A 21,069-nucleotide genomic window follows, 5' to 3' on the forward strand; every position below is an offset into this window, starting at 1 on the left:
TCTCAGAACTCAGTGATCAAACACTGGAGGGAAGCAAATGGAACAATTTGCATAGTCAGATTATAGATGTGACTTTATATCAGAAAACGTAATAGCCCAGTTTTATACTTAATTTAGCTATATACTGCAACCTGTTTAAAATGCCCAAAATTCAGTGCCGACATGTGAACACAAAATTCAGTGCCCACTGTCACCGTGCGAGCAAATGTTGTGGGGGCTACACCTAGACCTGGTTTTGTAACAGGAGTTCCATTTTTGAAGTGTATTAAACACAAACCTTACAGTCTGGTAGAAAAACTTATTAGTTAAACCAAAATGAATACGCTTAAGCTAAACTTAAGTTTTTATAGTTAAAAAGCAAAACTGGCATCAAGTGAAAACTGTAAACCAACAAAATGCAACACTGATGACGTACTAAGTTTCCTAAAAAAATTCTGGACATTCACACTATCAAAATCTGTTATTAGCCTTTCTAATGCTGAAAAACCTCTCAGAATACTGAATTAGAATCCTTAGAAAACTTAATAATGTATCAATTTTGCTTTATGAATGCCAAATTTTAATAAAATGTCATCCCCCATTTTGGTTGCTATTAAGAATGGGAGAAAGCAGCGGATCGTATGTACAAGACATGACCTTAGAGCCAAGGCCCACGGTCCTGGCTGCCAGCTCTGGAGGACACTTCGCTTTGTGGGGACGCTAAGGAACGGCCCGTGGAGGGAGACGGTGGCCACCACCAGCTGGTCCTAAAGCACAAAGGCTCCTGAAAACAGGGCGCCTCCTGCATCGTCAGGAAAAGACCGTTTCCTCCTGTAATGCACAACTCACAGCATGAGACCCTCCGTTCCATCCTAAATATCCAGAATACACCATCTATTTTACGGAGGTTACGTGCAGTGCGACTTGCGGAGGGTACAATTTATTCATTAAATATGCATTTAATGTTTAGCTGTACCAAAGTGCTCTAAGAGGCATAGGCAAAATAGGGAGAATTAGAAGCAGCAGGTACAAGCTACCAGGAGGCAGATTTGAGCTCAAAGTCAAGTCCATCTTGCCATTCAAACTCCAGTCAGCAGGACGGGGCGCCCAGCCCGGCAGGCGGCTTCCGTCTCCGGGGTCGTCACGGAAAGGCGGCCCACTTACATGGCGTCTGCACAAAGGATCCTGGTCGGGGTGAGAAACCAGTCTTTTCCACTCTGAGACGTGACCCCACGTATCTCAGGCCGCACGTGCTCCCCACTTCGGACTCGCACCGCGGCTCCCACCCGCCGGCCCTGGGCGGAGGCGCCGACAGGCGCGGCGTGAGAATGGCCGGTGCGCGCTGCACAGTCCCAACAGTTAGGTGCCGTGTCTGAAGGGAAACTTCTGGATGCCATCCTATTTCTTTTTAAGTTATGTTGTTTTGTTGTTAATTACTGCAAAATATTTTATAAGGAGTCAAATGTGGTAATACAATTTTCTTTATTAAAAATAATTTACAGCATCAATAACATATACACAATTGTCATCAACTGAACTTTGCCTCCAATATATTTCTATACAATACTTAACATTATTGAACTTAAAACTGTTACACTGTTTTGTTGGCTTTAAATAACTGACCGCAGTTAGGTGAGATACAGGATTCACAGACACGCTGCTACGTGGAACGTGGAGAGGAGTACCGGCACGGTCACACGGGGAGAAGGCCACTGAGCACGCCCGAGCCCGCGTCCACCTTTATTCCTCCCAATCAAACCAACCACCTCCTCCTGCACCAGAAGGCAAAGCAGAGGTGTCCTCTAGTTCGACCACAGGGAGGCGTCGGTTCATTTCGCACTCCCCGCCCCGGCCCCTCACCGCAGCGGAGGAGGGACACGACACTGCCACCGTGTACGTGAGTGACTGTGACGGATTCGGGTCCTAGCTGGATGCTCCCCCTTCAGTGCCAGTGCTGTCTGCTCACCAGGGGACAACCGAGCCATCGGGCTGCAGGGATTCGCTACCCCTCATTCAGACATCGCTTCGGACATCCGGACATAAAGCAAGAAATGACGACGAGTGTCAGCCTGGAAACTTCAGGTAAAACAACAGCAACCTGGTGGCTGGGCGCCATGTTTGCTCTGTTCATTCTATGGAAGTGACAAACCCAAAAGCAGGAAATATGGCAACGGCGCGCAGCACAATGTGCTTTAACCTGACAACACTAATGTGGTTTTCTTATGGAGCCATTGCACTTCCTTTCCACAGTATGTGTTGTTTTTTAAACACAACGTTACCCAGGTACAGCTAACAAAGGAGGTACGTAAAACAACAAAACCCAAGAGATGCCACATCTCTGCAGACACAGCACATGGCCAGAGGCAGGTGTGCGCCCTGGGCCCCTCCCCAGCCGATGCGCACGCTGACCAAGCTTTCGGTTCACTGTACATGCGCAACAGGGAAGAGACCCTCGGTTCGGTTCGTGAAGTACAAGGCTTGCTCGTACTAGGCTGACCGGAAATTTAAGTGTTTAATTCATAGCTAGTTTATCCCCTCCGACTCCTGGACAAGTGTTTTTTTGAGGACGCCCATGCCTCTGCCCACAGGCTATATAGTATGCTATGCTTAAAAATAATTCAGATGCCCCCCCCCGCCCTGGAAATATCATTTCTTCAAAGCACATCCCAATATTCAATTTGGAAATTCTCCATCCATAACTCATGTTTTCATGTAAATTAAAAACACATGCACTGACAAATACACAGAGTAATAAAATATCAGGAACACAATTTGATTCGAAAGTACCACAGAAAATATTTGTACACAATTTAAATAAAGGGAAATTATTTGTGCAACTCTAGCCCATCTGTCTAAACGTGGATCTGCAGACGCTGGGGAAAGACCGTGTGACCGGCTTGCGCAAGGCCTCAGCGCCCTCACCCCCTGGTTTTCCATCTGCAGCTCCGAATGCCGAGGTTTTGGTTAACATGACCTAGGACATTAGGTCATAGCAAGTGACAGGACCACATAAAGTGAGCAAAAGAATCTAATCCAATTAAGGTGACGCCAGCTGAGGCCTCCACAGCAAGAGACTGAGCTGCCGGGGGCGGGGCGGGGCAGGGGGTGGGGGGCGTGCAGGCCCCACGGCGGGCGCGAGGCTGCCGGCGCGACGCTGCCAGTGCCACCCTGCCGGGCCCTGGGTCCCGCGTCGGGGAGACCCGGCCGCCCTGGGCAGTGCCTGTGCCTGGGGCAGGGTCCATCCCTGGCAGTGAGACGGAGGCTGAGGGTAACCCCAGGTCATGTCACAGACTAAGAAAGCCACCTACAAACAGCACGATTCTGAGACGGAACGAATACCCGTGCAAGCCCGCCTGTAACTCAGACTCCCGCTTCCACCATTTCAGAGTCTAATCTGGCCTCTTCAGTTGTAACTTCCTACTCTCAAACCAACAAGCAGCTGTATGCAGTTTTGTGGAGGCAGAACTAAACAAACAACTTCAGGAAGGTCACTCACATAAGAATCTTCAACGCACGCTCCAACTCTGCCTTTATGTACAAACGGTCGAGAAAGCGCCCCTCATAGTTACCAGTCTCTTCCACAACACACTTCACACGTTGGTTTTAGCAGTGTCAATAGCACCATTCATATATTATTGAAAATCAAGATTTCATTTCTGTCACAAAGGGATTCATAATTGATGTCATCCACGGGCGAGATGAATGAGCGGCCGGGCCTGCCTGCAGCTCCGTGGGGGGGACCCCTGGGCCCGGCACAGAAGGCCCGGTGTGCCGTCACCAGTCCGGAAAGGTGTCCGCGGCGACTGGATACTAGGAGAATTTTCGTGCCACAAAGTTTAACAATCCTCCATGTTTGTACAATGTGATTTCCACATCATTTTCAAATGAAGCGATCACGCTGAACGTTTTTCCAGTGCTTGTCTTGAAACAAACAAAAACATGTCATGAGTGTAACACCTCCCAAGTGTCACTGAGCGATCAAGACCACCTGTCCTCACGGGCGGACCGACACGGCCACAGGCTCTGTCTGAGGAGCCCTTCTCCTGGCCGCAGACCTGAGACACCCAGCCATGGGCCTCACTGCTCAAGGAGAACAGGTGCTCTCACCCCAAGTTCCAAATGATAAGCATTACATATCCCTTCGCACCCTAAATCAAGCCATCCGATGCCGACCCATGAGTCAGGAGACCTGCGCTCCCCTCTCCCACTGGCCGCACACTAAATGCTCGCCGCTCGGAGGGCCCGCTGCCCGGCCCCCGTCCCTAGGCTGCGAGGGCTGTCTATGCCACGCCCGACTCGCCATGCCCGACTGCCCGCCCGCCTGGGTCACGGTCCGATCAGGACACGGGCGGCGGCCCCGGCCGACGTCGGCGCGCGGTTCAGTTGCTGCCGTTCCCCAGCTCACAGCTGCCCGCCTGCGCGCGCGCGCACACACAGTCATGTGTTTGAGGATTTTACAGATACCTTCACGTTTAACGTCACACCAGGAGAGAGCTCTTCCGGGAACGTTAAGGAGAACGTTTCTCTGCCAGAGAGGCCCAAGGAATCCGCATTTTCTCCCGGGAGGAACTGAAGGGGAGCGATGCCAATTCCAATCAAGTGATCTTTGTGGATTTTTTCATAACTTTCGGCCAGAACAGCTTTCACACCCTGTAACAAACATGAGTTTATTTCCTTCAGTCATCTCAGAAAGTTGCGTCACTGAGCATTTTAAAAGAAAAAAAAATCTACATTTGGCTTTTCTGTAAAAACCTAACACTCCATACCCAAGATGCTGTTGTGCCGCAGCGTTTACAGAAGCCTCTGTGAGCTTCTCCGTGTTTAAAGTGGCTGCCCCCCGTCCCTCGGCCCTGCCAGCCCCACGCACAGCGGGAACGGTCAGCGGGCGGCTGCCCGGACCCCACAGGGGGCGCAGGGCTGTTTTCCGAGGCGGACGGAACACGTGCGCTCGTCAGCACTCCCTCTCAAAATGCCACTAGGAAAAGCAACAGGGAGAGCACGACGCCAAAGAAACAAAGGATCAGAACAAGTGAGTCCTATAATGTTTAGGACAGGAGACAACGTTCAAACAACAGAATGATGAGCTGAAATCAGAGAGCGACACCAGGCGCGTCCACATCCACCTGCAACAAAGCACCTGCCCCAAAGGGTGGAGCCCTGGGGCCCGCGGCTCCCAGAACATGGGGTGCGGGCAGAGCCTATGCGCTGCAGTAACTCTCCAGGGCAGTCCCGCTCCGGAGGGTGAACGTTCCCTCCCTGGAGAAAATAAGCCAGAGGGGCACTCGACCCATGTGTCTGAACTTAAAAAGAATGTTACCGCCCCCCAGGAGCCTTCCTTATGCGACAGTTCTCCCGATCGCATCTTCTTCCCCATGGCCCACCCCAGCATCTGTGTCGCAGTCTGCGCGTGTACTGCGTGTACACCTGGGCTGCAGACACGGAGAGTGTGGGCTCTTCAACACCAGCAGTGGGCTTCTGTCCCCCGGGAACGCCATCTGCCTGGTCAGAGCGGATGCTCTGGGGCGAGGACACCAGGAAGGCCGGGGGGAGGGCGCCCTGGGAGTCAGAAGGGCACCGCTGATGCCCGAGCCCCGAAGGGGCTGTGCCCTGGCAGACGCGGCTGCCCCGGGGACGCGAGCCAGCTCCCAGCGGCACGGGCGGCCTCCGGCGCAGTTGCCTTGGGCAGGCCCTCGGAGCCTCCCGCCCGGCCCGGCCCCGCACCCCCGGTTCCGCGCAGTGTCCCCTGAGCCGGCAGCCAAGGATCGCCAGCCATGTGGGCAAAGCCAAGAACACAGGAAACAAAGACTAAAAAAATCCCAGAAAAAAGAAAACCTAGACCTGTAATTACTATTCACAGTGCTTGTAAGTAATAGCTCAGAAAGATGAGTGAATCTGGCTCCTTCCTACAACTCCTCAAACTACTTACATTTTTAGGGGAAGCAGGTTAAAGATTCAAGAGCAATAAAGTCTGTGCGAATGTGACAGCTCGAGGGCTGTGTCTGGCCAGCGTTTTTACAGCCCTCACTGCGAGGAGGGGCCCTCGGCAGCCCGAGACGGCAAAGACCTGCCGCGCGACTGCTCCCCCAGAGGAGCCGCCTCGGGAGACGGGTGTTCCTGGCGGAGAGCCAGGCACCGCCATCTCCTGCTTGGAAGGAAAATATTAAAGCTCAGCCCACACCTCTGCGTCTGATAACCAAGAAAATAAAATAAAAAGGGGCACGTAAAATTATCAGCGGGTACAAATTATCATCAAAAAGTAATAGTTTAAGACAGAATCTCCTTTCCCTCTACTGTATGGATTTCTTCAAATCAGGAAAGACTGATGTAGGTACAATCAAATTCAGAGTATTACTGCAACTAGGTTAGTACAAAGTATACAAGACCACTTTTAAAAGCCTACAGATATGAGATCCAAGGAAGCATCAAAACCCAAATGAGTAAAATTAACTTTGATAGGACGTTCTGACAAATGCTTAAAACTCTGAAGTTTAAGAAGGTAAGATGTAAGAATCAGTACCAGCAAGTAGGGTCCTTTGGCAGCCCAGTCTCTGGAGCTCCCGGAACCGTATTTCTTTCCCGCTAAGATGATCAGCGGGACGCGCTCCTTTTGGTACAGCTCTGCAGCCTCAAACACGTCCAGCTGCGGGTTCGACAAATGCAAGAGCTGTTAACGCCAACTCTGATTTAGCCAGCACTTGACCAAATCCTTTGTACACCTCCTTACCGTCTGTCCCGACGGAAAATGAATGGTTTTGGGAGCTGGTTTTCCAATGAACTTATTAAAAAGCTTGATGTTTGCAAACGTGCCTCTGGTCATCACAGCATCGTTGCCTCTCCGGGCTCCGTAAGAGTTGAATTCACGAGGGGTGAGGCTGCGGGACAGTTGTAAAAGCCAGTTTTCACTTCAGGTGGAAAGTGATCGCGTGCTGGTGACTTGTGACCCTGACGTGGAACCCTGCGGCCCCACGGGAAAACCCCAAGCAGGCGCCGAGGCCGAGCACAGAGCGGCGAACGCCCAGGAGCCCTGGCGCCGCGCTGTGCCCCCCAGGTCCGCTGCTTCCCTCGCCGCCGACTGGGTTACTCTAAGCAACCTCAGATACAGCTTTTCTTCTAAGTAACGGAAAGTTTATTTAGGACGCCACAGAGGCAGAAGTGAGCGGTAGGAGACACGGGCGCAGAGAACAGGCTCAGGAGAGAAAGGTGGGAAGGCCCCTCGCCCTCGGGGGCGGGGGGGCGGCGAGGGCAGGGGCGCCCCCAGGGAGGGCGCTCAGGAGCCGTGCTGTGGCTGTGAGTATTTGAGCGCGCTTCTCTGAGAGATGGGACTCCTACAAGTGCAACGTTAAAAAAGCCAAAAAGAAATCACAATTTCTTCATATCAGATAGCCAGGAAGCCTCCACATGTCCCTGATTTTCTCCATACCTTTCTGTTGTTGCTTTGCTCAAATCGGGACCCAACGATGGATCATGAATTCACCCAGCAGTTCCCGAGCCTCTTTTAATCGCGCGGTCACCCCTCGCGTCCCCTCTCGCACTCAGCGCGGAGCTTTCCGCACCCAGGCTGCGCCCGCCTGTCTCTACGCTACCCCTTCACACGCTCTTCTGTCCCCTGGGCTCTATGAACCAGATGTCAGATCCAGTGACTTGATAAAAGCTGTCTTTGGTTTGATACAGGTCGAGCCTAGTCTCATGAATGAACACTTTATAGTCCACAAATCACAGTTAAATTCTGTGCTCCCACACAGGAGGATGGTTAGAACCACACCACCCGCCTTTATGTGGTCGGCCAAAACAAGCTGACTTTTCGAGAAAGTAACCCTGAAAAAGAAAACTCTTCTTTCTAATCAGAAAGAAGATTATAAAGAAGTACCACGGGGACCAGAGGTACCACTACCGCCAACCGCACTGCCCGCCGGGCCCCCGTGCACTCGCTGGTGAAGGGACAGGGGGCGGGGGATGGCCGCGCTGGCACGCACCCTCTGCTCGCCAGGTACTTTGCAGCAGCGCTGCTGCGGGAGATGCTGCCCGCGGGGGAGATGTGGTCGGTGGTGACGGCGTCGCCCAGGTGCAGCAGGACGTGGGCGTTCTCAATCGGCCGCGGCGCCGCGGGCTCTTTGGTCTGAAAGGCAACGGGAAGGTGAAGGCACTGACCTCGTTGTGAGATGTGTTAGCTCAGAACAACCTTTAAAAAGTCAAGTAATAAAACCGTACTTACAAGCTTGTCAAAAAACGACGGGCATCTGATATAGGTGGACTTGGAGTCCCACGGAAACAACACTGAATCTGGGGCTTCTAAGGAATTCCACCGCGTATCTCCCGCCTGCGAGCGTGGTTTGGGTTGAGAGAGAAAGAAAAGAAAAAGAAAATGGAGTCAGGAGGCTTATGAAAATAATCAAGGGGATAAAATAGTACTTCAGTTCAAATGGAAAAAAGAGGTCTTATCCATTTCCCAAAAACAGTAAGAGAGTGCATTCCGGAAACACGAGATTCTCAGATGGAATACACATCTGTTCCTCAAATGCCAGCACAACACGTTTTCAGGAACACCCTGAAAGTTAAGTTTCAATATAAACCAAGCATAAAAGACTTCAGAGAATCAAAAACAAACAGCAAAACCCCCACTGGAGGATTCAGAAAGATCTCGACACGCTGCTGGTCTTTGAGAGGACAAGGGGGGGCGGGGGAGAGCCTCTGCCGTCCTCAACGTGCGCCCCGCGGCCCCGCGGCTTGGCCCCGCGGGCGCCTGCCGCCACCATCGGGCTCCCCTCCCGCTCACCCTCCGTCCTGCCCAGCGCGTTCCTCGTGAAGACACAGCAACCCCCTTAGGACACGCCTCTGCTCCAGACCTCCCGACGGCTCCCGTTCCCACTCCGCCCGAATCAAAGCCTGGTTTTCATAACGGCCCGAGGTGCCCCGAAAGCCCTGCCCCCGCATCTCCCGCGGGCACCCCGGGGCCACACTGAGGCTCCCTCCCTCCGAGGCCTCGGCTCGGCCCCTCCGCCTGGGACAGCCACTCGTGAGCCAGGTGTGACTCCCTTGTTCACCTTCTTCCAAACTTGGCCCAAGGGCTGTATTTGCAATCATGCCGTATAAAAACTGCAACTTGCTCCCCAAATTTTACACAATTGCTTCTCTTTACCCTGGTCCATATTTTTCAATAGCACATACTTTTTAATATACTGTATAATTTACCCAATTATTCTGCAGACTGTTCACTGTCTGCCTCTCCCCAAGAGAATTCTGTGTTTTGTTCACAGATACATGCCAAACACATACTAGGTGCTCCATAAATACTTGTTAAGTAAATAAATACTTTTTCTGTCCTCACATCTCTGGAATATGCGTAATAAACTGACCTCATAGGCCACCTCTAAGGAAGTGAAGAAGATGGCTGGGGACCGGGTAGGAAGGATATTTCATTGTTTGCTCTCATTTCTTTTGATTTTTGCAGCATTTAAATAAGAGTGACAAAGGCACTTTCTCTGAAGTGCACCCATATTCAAGATGCCAAATATAAATGCTTGCCAAAGATTTGTAGTAAGTATTAATAAACCAACTCTCATACTCTAAGCTATCCTCTTAGATATTAGGCTGCATATACGAAACGATTATTACTCATTCATAACTGGGGATTCAAAATAACGTCATTTACATTTTTATTCTATTCAGAAAGCAAGATGTACGGAATAAACACTGTCACTTTATTAAACTATTTAAAAAACAAATGAGCTTCTGACCTCTATTTTCTCTTTTAACGCTTTAAACATGGATAATATAACAAGTTCTTCCTCTATCTGATGAACCTCTTCTCGACTAGGCCAAATATCATGCAGATAAATGTTCTTGCCGGTGGGGTCTGTACCTGGTTAAGAAATTAAAGAATGAGATTTAGTATAAAAAATAACTCCCTCGAGACGTTTCACATTTTTTCAAAGAAGTCAAGGAAACTACTCGACGGTGCTCGGCTCACACGGCGGGAAGGCTGAGCCCTTGCACACCCTGCGGCCTCCCAGGGCGCGGACGGCGTGAGGGTGTGGTTCGCGGAAGGGACCCCAGGACGGAGGGTCTCAGGAGCCCGCCCGCACCTGACGGGCGGGTGGAGCCGAGCGCCTGTGCGAGCACAGGGGCAAAGGAAGAGCTACCTAGAGGCTCCGCCTGGAAGTCAATGTCCACAGTGCCTGCTATGGCGAAGGCGACCACCAGGGGCGGCGAGGCAAGGTAGTTGGCACGGACACAGTCACAAAGACGACCTTCGAAGTTCCTGTTTCCAGATAACACTCCACAGGCGACCAGGTCACCCTGAAAAAAAATACACAAAATACATTCAACTCAGCAGATGGTGCCCACGTGGATCATCACAAAGCAGCCTCCAACACGACACTTCTTAGCGCAAGAGAACCGAAGAGCGCATTGCCAATTCTGAAGCAGACTATTAATCCTAGGAATAAGCTAAAATAACTCCTTACGTTTTTAAGGAATTATTTCAAGAACCTAAAAATGGTTCTGCTTATTATTTTAAGATTCACAGGTCACTGTTCCCAAGAGGTGCAAGGACTATAGAAGTGTAAGTGCATCAATATGTACTTTCTGTAATTTAACACTAAAATGCCGTTAAGAAAACCCACGGGGCTATCTTACAGAGACACGCATTTACCTGTTTCACGGCATTCAGAACTGCTTCCGATAAGGGCGCTGTATTTCCCACACACGTGGAACAGCCATAGCCAACTACTTCAAATCTGCATTTCAGAAAACAAACGTGAGCAGACGGAACCTCACAACACATGTAAGGAAACGGCAGGTCGAGTCTCCCGTCCCCACCCCTGCAACCAGGTCACCTGAGAAGAGCCAGGACGCCCGGACCAGCCCTCCCCCAGCGCGGGCACCTTCCGGCTCCAGCCTCGGGCCTGGCGTCAGCGCGGCCTACCGCACGCCGTCGGGGAGCGCCGAGACGCTGCGGCTGCTCCCGGGCTGGGTTTAACCACATCTGACTCAGAACCTCCTGCACTGCACAAGGCAATTCCTCAGACCCTCCTCGCTTGGAATACAACATGACCATTCAAAAAACTGACGCTGTACTTCCTTCCATAGAGGCTGAAACTTCCGAGTGCCCCGAGGACCTGGCTTCCTCGGAGGAGGCCCCTGCGGAGGCCCCATGACGGCACACGCCGCTCCGCATCCGCCTCCTACCCCCCCACCCCCCGCGCCCAGCAGGCCGAGGACGGTCCCGACACGCAGTCCAAGGTGACACTGTCAAGTTACACAGATAATTCACAAAATTGCTTTCAGCTACTTTTTTCCCCCAGCTGCTCTTCTAAATCCAAAACAATACATAAAATTTATCAGGCTTGTAAAGGAATTGATAATTTACGTAAAATAGTACGTCGTGCTGTACACGTTGAAAACGTGACTGGCGTCAATTATTTTTTAGAGGACATAAGTATTGCAAATGTTATTTTCTCCAAAGTTCAGAGATTTATGCTTAATACACTGAGTAACCTCATAAAACCTCAATTAAGACAAGTTACTAAGTCAACGTGTACGACGTGTAAGATCTCATTATCTTCTGGAAACTGACGTACACGACAGGGCGGGTCCTTGGTACCGCCGCTTGTACTGTCTGCTCCAGTTCCTTGATTTTGCCTGCCTGTCGGTCCTTCCATCCTGAAACGGGAGGTCACATCTACTTCTCTAGCCAACACACTGCCTTCCACACTGAGTGTGCCCAGCATGTGCTGAGTGGTCAGGCCTCGAAGGCCGCACGGCAATGGCAAGGAGACCACGGAACTCAGCACACTGTTTTCTACCCGCTCTGTACGCGGAAGGCCCTGAGGAGCAGCTTCGCTCGCCGCTGAACCGCAGCACCGCTGCGCACGGTCACTTACCCGAGCTTGCTCAGGTACGGCAACACTCCGCTCGAACTGAGGTAGTGCGTCACCATCCCACTGCCTGGCGACAAACTTGTCCTTATATACGGCTTCACACGCAGACCAGCTTCCACAGCTTTTTTAGCCAAAAGGCCTGCACAGGGAACAAACAACAGCTTCTGGGGAGGCGTCTTTCCCTCACATTGCAGCAGGAAGCAAGAAAGGCTTTATTAAACAGGTGGATCTCCAATTCACGTTAGGGTAAAAGTCCAAATTCGTAAGTTTACTGTACTTTAGTCCATTTCTGATTTGTTTCTTTTAAGAGAAAAAATTGTAGTAGATCTAGCAGCCTCCTCATTGGAAATTAAGGTACAGGCTGATGGCAGAGCATCACGCTCACACGGCTGCCACGGAACCGCTTCAGGCACACACACGGGGCGCCACTGGCCACCGGGCCGTAGCCCCCGCCGGCGCCTCTCATGGGATCGGGCGAAGCTACGGGAAACTCCTTGCAGGTTATGCCGAGACGTGCTCATCCACATTCTGCCTATGTTAACAGAAGCACACATGACCTAAACTAACAGACATCTACGTTACACTAAAGTAACATATCTTCTGCCCTGACTGGTGTGGCTCAGTGGATTGAGCGCCAGCCTGCAAACCAAAGGGTTGCCAGGTTCAATTCCCAGTCGGGCACATGCCTGGGTTGCGGGCCGGGTCCCCAGTAGGAGACATGCAAAAAGCAACCACACATGGATGTTTCTCTCCCTCTCTTTCTCCCTCCCTTCCTTTCTCCATAAAATTAAATAAATAAAATCTTTAAAAAAAAGAAGGGGAGGCTCCAGGGCTTCGATGGTGCCTGGCTAGTCTCTCTTTTAAAAAAAACAAAACAAAACATACTTTCTGTGTAATGAAAACATTTATAAAATAAGCCAAACGTACGCTACTTAAGGCCTAATTCAAATCTCAGAAAGCCTTCAGTATCAAACACAGACGCCAGCACTCAGGCGCCACCTGAGACACAGAGGGCAAGCAGGACCGGCAGCACAGACAACTCAGGAGCGGACGGCGCGGGCCTGAGCCACCACCCACCTGCCGCGAGCATGACGGACGGGTTGCAGTTGTTGGTGCAGCTGGTGACGGCCGCGACGACCACCGACCCGTGCGACAGCTGATAGTCGCTGCCTTCGTAGTGAAGGGGAACCGTGTCGTTCTGCCTTTCAGCTGCCACCTGGAAGCCTCTGAATCCAACCTACGGAAATGGGCACACAAAAATGAACTAAGTATTCTGGACACGTGTAGAAAAATGGCTGATAGGAAAAATACTGGCAGAAAGCCCTGCAGATCATTGACGTGGTAGAGGCCGAAGCCCGGGACCCCCAGCAGCCGCGGCTCCGCTGCAGCCCGAACGTGCAGTCGTGGAGGCTGCAGGCCTCCACGGCCTCGCCCGCGGCGGGCCCAGCCCTCGCCTGGCTCTCCGGTCAGTCTGTTCCTGCTCACAGTGCTTCTCAAGAGGTGTGACGAGGTGTTTATTAAAAATGGCTCTGAAGACGCGCTTCCAGATGGTCAAGTGTGAGTGTGGGGCAGGGAAGAGCGGGCTGCAGCTGGCGATTGTGGAAGCAAAGCAATGGGAGTTCATCACACTCTTTTATTACTGTACGAACCTGACGTTTTCCACAATAAGAAAATTAAGATATTGTACAAGCAAAAGCTCTGTGAAGAAGGCAGCAACCAATCCTCAGAACAGAAGGGACACGCGTGAAGCCCTGACTCTCCGATAGGTGTTTCCCTTCCAGTCTGGGGTGTCGCAAGAGTGCAGAGCAGCGACCTTCACCCGCTGTGCTGCAAGGGTTTGTAGGGTTTGTAAAACATGCAGTATCTGGTTCATCAGGGGCACTGACCTCTTTATTCCCTTAGATTGTCAAATAAAAAAAAAGAGAACAGCCAACACAATGACCATCCCGTGTGAATGAATCAAACTTATACTTTTTTTTTTTTTTGTGTCAAATCAGAAAAAAATATTTTTCCGATGTGCCGCATAATTTCAGGAACTAGTTTATGTGCCACAAGATGAAAAAGGTTGAACACCGCTGGTCTAGGGCATTGCCGTCCAGCAGGAATTTCTGTGACAACGTAAATACCTCTGATGTCAGCCATTCAGCACTTGAAATAAGACTGCTGTGACTAAGAAATTACACTGTGAACTTCAACGTCCATTCACTTAAATCTTAATTTAAACGGACATCGTCAACTCCCGACCCTCAGCGGGGACAGGGGAAGCCGCTCGCCCAGGGCGGGGCGGCCAAGTGCGCCCGCGGGGCCCACCTTCTCGCGCAGGCAAGCTCGGAAGTCACTCTTCACCTCCATCACAGCCACTCTGTCCTGCGGCCTCTTTGGGCCGCTGACGGATGCAACGATGGAGTTCAGGTTAATTTGTATCACCTAGGAAACGAGAGAAGGGGAAGGAAACGAATTAGGATTCGCAAGGACAGATTCCAATTCAAGGACTATTTTCTGAGGCAGAAGAATAAGTACATTTATATGTTTGAATGCAACTTGTTTCAAGGGTGAAACACACCCACCAAAGACTTAAAAACCCCATTTAAGTTCTGCAACATAACGAGAAAACCTGCTAAAAGCAAGACCAGCAGAGGAGCATGCGGACGGCCACGGCCCACGGTGGGGTCCGCACGAACCCTCCTGTCCCCACTGTCCCCTCCCCACCAGCGTACGCCCTGCTTCGCAGGGGTCCGCCGACAGCGCGAGGCCTGTGCCACCTGCGGACCGACTGCCACGGGGCCTCCAACCCACCCCCGCGCCCGCTTGTGCCGGTGCAGACGGGCTCGGTAAACCTCCCTGTGCTCTCGGCTTCGCCGCAATAAAAATCTATGTAAAATTAATGAATAAAATCAAAGAAGGGCCACAAATAACAGCTAAGTAATGATGATTAGAGCTATCACCTACTGCGCTCTCCCTATGTGCCTGAAACTGTTCTAATAAATCTGTACTTAATCTCTTAAGAATCTCACATGGCAGATCTTATCCTCGCATCTTAGAGAGGAGGAAACAGAGGCAGGAAGGCAAAATAGTCAAACAGTCTGCCCCAGGTCACACAGGCAATAAACCGCAGCACTGGGAGTGAAACCCAGGTAGTCAGGCTCCAGGGTCTACTCCCTTATCAGGTGGGTTATTCTGCTCATACCTGCGAGTATTCGGGTTCTCCTAAAGTATTCTGGTCATTTCGAAATAATTTCACAGCTTTAAGGTATGTTTCCATTGATTCGAGTTTGGCTTTGTCAAAACCTAAAAATAAAAACAAAAATCCAGTAAAGAATTCTGAAATCTCTTGGGGTACACTGGTTGAATTCCAATGATGAGCAAGAAACAAGTATTAAAAATTACTAAGTACTCAGAATCCATGTCTTTACAAATAAGTGCCTGACATTATTAAGAGTAGTAAAAACTGCCCTGGCGGGTGAGGCTCAGCGGACGGAGCGCTGGCCTGCGGACCAGAGGGCCGCCGGTTCCGTTCCCAGGCTCCAGCCGGGGCCCCAGGAGGGGGCGTAGGAGAGGCAACTACACACTGATGTTTCTCTCCCTTTCACCCTCCATTCCCCTCTAAAAATAAAAAAAATAACCTTTTAAAAAAATAGTAAATTTTACTGTTCATGAAAAACTCTATTTTATGAACATAGCAGCTCCCTCTTTAGAAGTTAATGAATCACAGACAAGATCACTAATATGAAACCAGTTCTATAAAATTCATTAAAAAAACTGTTTACAAAAGAAAAACCAATTAATAAAATCAACTGTAATTACTACCCACCGTGAAGGGTAACTTCATAACTTTCCTTATATAATAAACAACACTGAAATAGTCACAATGAAAGACTAAAGTAAATGAAAATTAAAAATAGCTTTGCAGAGCAGAAAGGTCTTTCAGAAATAAACGACTTCAGATGCTCACGTGGAAGAACCACTGTACCATCGGGAGCGGAGCCAAAGCCGCAGCGCCTTTTCCCAGGCTTCCCACGGCGACCCCGCCCGCAGGCCGCATCGCCGCATCTCGCACCGGGGCCTCTCGCACCGGGACAGCGACCGTCCTCTGCCAGGAGGCGGCACCAGCACGCGCGCGCCCAGGCGCATGGAGGAGCCCCAGCGGCAGGCAGCACGCACGCACGGCGGCCGCGGCCGTGCGGGGGAAGGAGGCCAGCAGGACGCGCGTCCCGCGGCTGAGGCCCCGACTCGGCGGCACCCGCAGTGAGGTCCCGACCGCCGCAATCACGCGGCAATAAATGACAACTGCTGTTTTAAAGCCCTCGGCTGTCACTGCGATGGGCCGTTCCCGTGTCACCTCGTTTTCACATGCGAGGACTGAGGCAGCTTTTTGCCCCCTCCTCCCTGAACCTGGTACCGGCCGGAATCCAGCCCAGAGGGCGCTGCAAGATGGACATCCCGACGGCCGGCCCCCTTTGCCATTTGACCTACCCGCTCGCAGTAACCTGCCCCAACCGAGGAAGCTGGAACGGAGCCCCCCCGCCCCCGCGTACCTCTGATTAGAGCAATGACCTCCTAAAACTGGGAAATGCAGCAAACAAAAGGAGGTCCTGCTTTTTCAACAGGGGCCTAATGCAATATGAACATGGTCTAGTTTTTCAGGCAGCTTCTACCTTCAACAGTCAGTGGAACCGTCGCTGAAGTTCCTAGGTCACCGTGTTGCAGAAAGATCTGGAAAATGCAACCCTGTGCCACTTCCCACACAACTATGCGCCCATCCGTCCCCAGAGCTCTGATGCGCAGGCTGTTCCCTCAGGCGGCCCCTCAGCTCCTGGATGTTGGGGGGAGCAGCACTGAGCATGAGGCGCCCACCCGCCCTGCACCCCGGGTCCCGAGCAGGGTGGGGCGACGCGCAGCGGTTTGATTTCCTTTAAACCGCCCGTCAGTGGGTCAGAGCAGGGCAAGGCTGCAGCGCACGACGCTGTTTGAAGTCGCCTGCGAGTTTATCTGAAGACGCTGTTCCAAGATAATCTCATGAATGTTAGACCCACTGGAAACAGAACAGATTTCTCCTAATGATCTATCTTCTTACCTGTATGTTCTAAATGTTTTAACGTCACATTGTCAACGGGGAAAAAGCTGAGGAGAGCACCATATTCTGGACACATGTTCGCTATTGTCATTCGATCCGCTATCGACAGCTGGGACACTCCACTGCCAAAAAACTCAACAAACTTGCCAGCCACTCCCACCTGCCGGAGGTGCTGCGAAAAGGGACACAGAGAAGCGCAGAGTTAGCAATGAGACTGGCCAGGGCGCGCCGAAAGCCACGCCCAGAGCCGTGGCGCGGCAGCAGGGGGTCCCCCGTGGCCCCTGGGGGCTGCGGGAACCTCAGGGCCAAGAGTCAGTGAGCGGGAGGCCAGCGCCTCCGCCAGTCAGGGCAGAAAAGGGCGTGGACGCCCGACGCGGCCGAGAGCACAACGGGACGGTGTGGCAAGCGGCCCCCGCGGGACTCGGCCGAGTCTGTGCGCTCGCAGCCCTTCCCCCTCCCAGCCGGACACCCGGGGCGGCGCTTCCCAGCACGGAAGGGTCTCGGACTTGACGAAGCACTGACCCGCTGACCACGCTGACCACACTGTATATGTAAATGCCTATATACTGGCTGTGAAACATCTTCACGTTTCAACTACTGGTCCAATGCTTACATTGCTGTAAAGTTTACAGCAATATTAATGGTAGGTAAATTCCATTTTGATACCATTTAACATGTGGCTCAAACCTTAATTCCTCCAAAGATCATTTTTTTTAGATACCAAGGCACCAAAACAGCTGCTCCCCTTTTCTACCCGATGCAGCGGCCGCAGGGCGTGCCTCGGGAGGGGACCGGCAACGTGCGGCCCCTGCCTATGAGTGGGGACGGGCTGGGGGTCCCTCCGTCCACACCGGTGCTTCCTACGAGAAAGACGTCTCCGTCCAGTCAGGGTTATCGGAGGGTGAGCGCAGGACGCGTTACACGTGCGGGCTGCTGTTCGCACCAAATTAACGAGGGGCCACAATGAGCATTTTGAGAAGCACATGACTAATCCTATAATGATCATGACTAGGACAGGACCTCAAGGATAATCTTCAATAAACGCACGCGTACTAAATTTCATTTCTGTGTAAGTGGAAATGTCAGAAACAGACACACAGGATTCTTTTTAAAACAGAGCCGGGGGGCCTAAGAAGCACCACTGATTCTCAGGGGGTCTGAAGGGAGGGGCCGATCCCTCTGAAAACGTAAAGGGACGCTCCTTCTCCTTTAGGGATGACGCTGAGTCTCAATTTAACTTCTGGTCTTCAGCCCCACGCATCACATCACTCCCTCCTGTGAGAGGTCGAATGTTTTTCTAATGAGGGAGGAGGATCAATACTCCACGCTGAGGCAGATGGCACTGTGTGCTCTCCCGGCGACAGGCCCCGCAGGCCCCCGACATCACGTGCGGCCGCGCCCGTCCCCGTGGCCTGGTCAGGGAAACACAGTCAGCGGGCACCAGGAGCTTAGCCTGGGGGTCAGACAGCTGTTCACCGGGACCCCCAGGGCTCCCATCTCGAAGCCACGCAGCAGGTGTTGCGCTGAACAGCCAGCAGACAGGTGCGACACCGCCCCACTGCCACGGCCGCTGCTGCCGAAGGCGCCCCCGTGCGGCGACGGCTCCTAGAGGGCGAGCGACTCCGTCAGGCACCAGGGAGACCCGACGTCCCTGATGGGCACGGAGCGGGGCGGCTGCCGGCTGCGGCGGGAGGGGCGGTGGGGGTGCCGGGCAGGCGGGCTGCCTGGGCCAGAGCCAGTGCCACTGCTTCCTGCTCAGCCCCCGGACCCTGCGGTCCGTCCTTCAAGCCTCCCGTGCCTGCTTCTCAGGACTAAGGGGGGGAATAGGTCACCAGGAACAGCACGAACCCCTCGGCCTGTGACGAGCAAGGACGAGCTAACACGCTACGTGAACAACAAGGCAACGGCTGTCCGGGATGAGGAAGTGTCCCGTCTCCGCTGTCCCTGCCACGTGCTGAGTCGGAGGGGCCCTCGCCTCAGGTGGGGACACGCGCACGGAGGCGCACGGCTGGCACGGCTCGAACATACGTACCTTCGTGATGCCAAGGACAACGTCTATGGATGTGACAAGAAGGTTCGAGGAGCCCGTCAACTCACACCCAACCACCTCCGGCAAAGTCAGAGAGGCGGGCAGCCCAAGCATGACCGCTTCTGTCTCGATGCCGCCGACGCCTGAGGGAGAGACGCACGCGGTGAGCACGGGACACGCCCCGACAGCCCGCGGCAGCCGTGCGAGACCTGGGCATCCCCGGACGTGCTCGTCGGCGGAGCCGCTGCACGGCGGCCCCTGCGGAAACAGGGCCGCACCTTCTCGGGACGAGGGCTGCACTCGCACGGCTGGAAACGCTGATCTTTACCTTTTTGATAAGGTAATATTTAGTATTTATTACTGTGCTAAGGAAGGTACTGATACTCGAATGGAGCCCAGGCCCTGTCAGACCTCACGGCAAAGACGGAGGAAAAGCCAGTCGCCAGGCGCCCCGGACGGGGGAGCGCGGCCTGCCCGCGGCGGCCTGCGCGGAGCCCCAGCGCCGGGAGCGCGAGCCCACGGACTCCCGGCCGCCCCTACAACGCATGGGCGGGAGGCTGGCGAGGCGCCCGGCTGCGAAGGGCCTTGTGTCAAACAAAAAGGAGCCTGGACTCCTAACAAGGGCTGGGGAAGCCATGCAGGGACTTCAACCAAGAGTCGCCCCCCGCGGAGTGCTGTGCCGGGCCCCGTGCACACGCGTGCCCACAACACGCAGTCACGAACACCTGAGGGACGATGACTGGCGGCTGCCTCACAGGTGGAAAAGCCTCAGCCTGCAAAGACCTGCTCTTTGTTCTTTCAAGATGCCCCTGACCCCCCCCGCCGCAAAGGAGGGCGCGCACTTACCCCAGCCCAGGACCCCCAGCCCGTTGGCCATGGTCATGTGCGAGTCTGTGCCCAGCACGCTGTCGGGGAAGAGCAGCTCCTGCTCCTCGCACACCACTCTCGACAAGTACTCCAGGTTGACCTGGTGAGGCATCCCCGTGCCGGGGGGGACCAGGGCCACGTTCCGGAACACTCGGGAACTCCACTAGGTTTTGTATAAATGCAAGAAATCCGAGTATTAGTACATTACGTGAAAACAAAATGAAGTCAAAGAAAAACGCCCCATGAATCCAGATAAGTGGTTGTTTCCCATGGTGTCCCCGGGACTCGGACAGGAAGGGGAGCCCTCCCAGCTCCCCTGAACGACAGCCTCCTCCTGTACTTTCTTATACGCTGGGGCGTCTGTTAAGATTTTGTGGAGGAACAAAAGGGGCCCGCTGCTCTCCGGTGTTTTCAATTCCACCAGTCTCAGATACAAAGCCACACCTCAGTGTCTCACAAACGTCAACAGAAAAATGTCTCCCAAATCACTTATACCTTGAAAAATTGAAGCCTCTCTCGATTTCTGCCAAATTCTACTTCTTGATTTTTTAATACTGTTTCAGGTCTAAAAGGAAGAAGAGCTGGCATTAAATGTATTACAGAAAAAAGATGCCTTGTTTCCAAGTCTTCCTATACACACACCCATACACACACACGTTTTTAAAATTCTTGGGACAGCAACTTTCTGGTTTCTCGGAATCCTTTATCTTCTTTTCAACAAAGGAGTGTGGCTTGAAATAACACACTAGAAAAGCCACTGCAAGGACTCGCTCCGTCAGTGGGCCTATTAAAGCCACATCCGTACCAGTGTCCCAAACCACAGTTAATGTGCATTGCGAGAGTCTGGGCTAAAATCGTATCAAAAGATGGGAAGCGCGGCTGGGTCTCCCACCACAAGCGAGGAGGAAGGGGCAGCTGGTGCAACCATAAACGCAAACGTGTCCACCCACGTGGCCCTCGTGCCAGCGACACGGGGAGCGGGAGGGACGCGGGGATCACTACGGAGCAACGACAGACGTACAGCGTCACCGCATGGTCTAAGGAGAGCTTTCGACCAAAACCTTGTATTCATCGCTCCCTGAATGGAAGGGTCTATTTTATCTGTCAGTAGCAGTTTCTAAGAATTATAAATAAGTACATGAATTACTTGACTCAGAGATAAAAAACAATACACCTCTCAACAGGAAACAGTTCCATTTTTAGGAAGCTATTTTTATCTAATGGGTATTTTTCAAAAATTA

The 21,069-nt window shown here is 52.5% G+C and overlaps 1 protein-coding gene across 1 annotated transcript in view; it reads right to left on the minus strand.

Annotated features, from left to right (window-relative positions):
- Positions 1 to 1,457: 1,457 nt before the first annotated feature.
- IREB2 (iron responsive element binding protein 2) overlaps positions 1,458 to 21,069 on the minus strand; it is a 35,448-nt gene continuing 15,836 nt past the window's right edge. Inside the window, exons 6-22 of the mRNA XM_054588796.1 lie at positions 20,324 to 20,393; positions 19,808 to 19,991; positions 18,965 to 19,104; positions 16,933 to 17,104; positions 15,046 to 15,146; positions 14,169 to 14,285; positions 12,936 to 13,095; positions 11,862 to 11,997; positions 10,631 to 10,715; positions 10,119 to 10,275; positions 9,714 to 9,838; positions 8,192 to 8,296; positions 7,953 to 8,095; positions 6,704 to 6,851; positions 6,497 to 6,619; positions 4,444 to 4,629; positions 1,458 to 3,900 (exon numbers count right to left, since the gene is read on the minus strand). Coding sequence (XP_054444771.1) covers positions 3,790 to 3,900; positions 4,444 to 4,629; positions 6,497 to 6,619; positions 6,704 to 6,851; positions 7,953 to 8,095; positions 8,192 to 8,296; positions 9,714 to 9,838; positions 10,119 to 10,275; positions 10,631 to 10,715; positions 11,862 to 11,997; positions 12,936 to 13,095; positions 14,169 to 14,285; positions 15,046 to 15,146; positions 16,933 to 17,104; positions 18,965 to 19,104; positions 19,808 to 19,991; positions 20,324 to 20,393 — 2,263 coding nt within the window. The 3' untranslated portion in view covers positions 1,458 to 3,789. The remainder of the gene's footprint in view (positions 3,901 to 4,443; positions 4,630 to 6,496; positions 6,620 to 6,703; positions 6,852 to 7,952; positions 8,096 to 8,191; positions 8,297 to 9,713; positions 9,839 to 10,118; positions 10,276 to 10,630; positions 10,716 to 11,861; positions 11,998 to 12,935; positions 13,096 to 14,168; positions 14,286 to 15,045; positions 15,147 to 16,932; positions 17,105 to 18,964; positions 19,105 to 19,807; positions 19,992 to 20,323; positions 20,394 to 21,069) is intronic.

This window comes from Pteronotus mesoamericanus, unplaced genomic scaffold (genome assembly GCF_021234165.1).
Source record: "Pteronotus mesoamericanus isolate MK-2021 breed Mesoamerican mustached bat unplaced genomic scaffold, CSHL_Meso_final contig_1242, whole genome shotgun sequence".
Classification (NCBI taxonomy): Eukaryota; Metazoa; Chordata; class Mammalia; order Chiroptera; family Mormoopidae; genus Pteronotus; species Pteronotus mesoamericanus.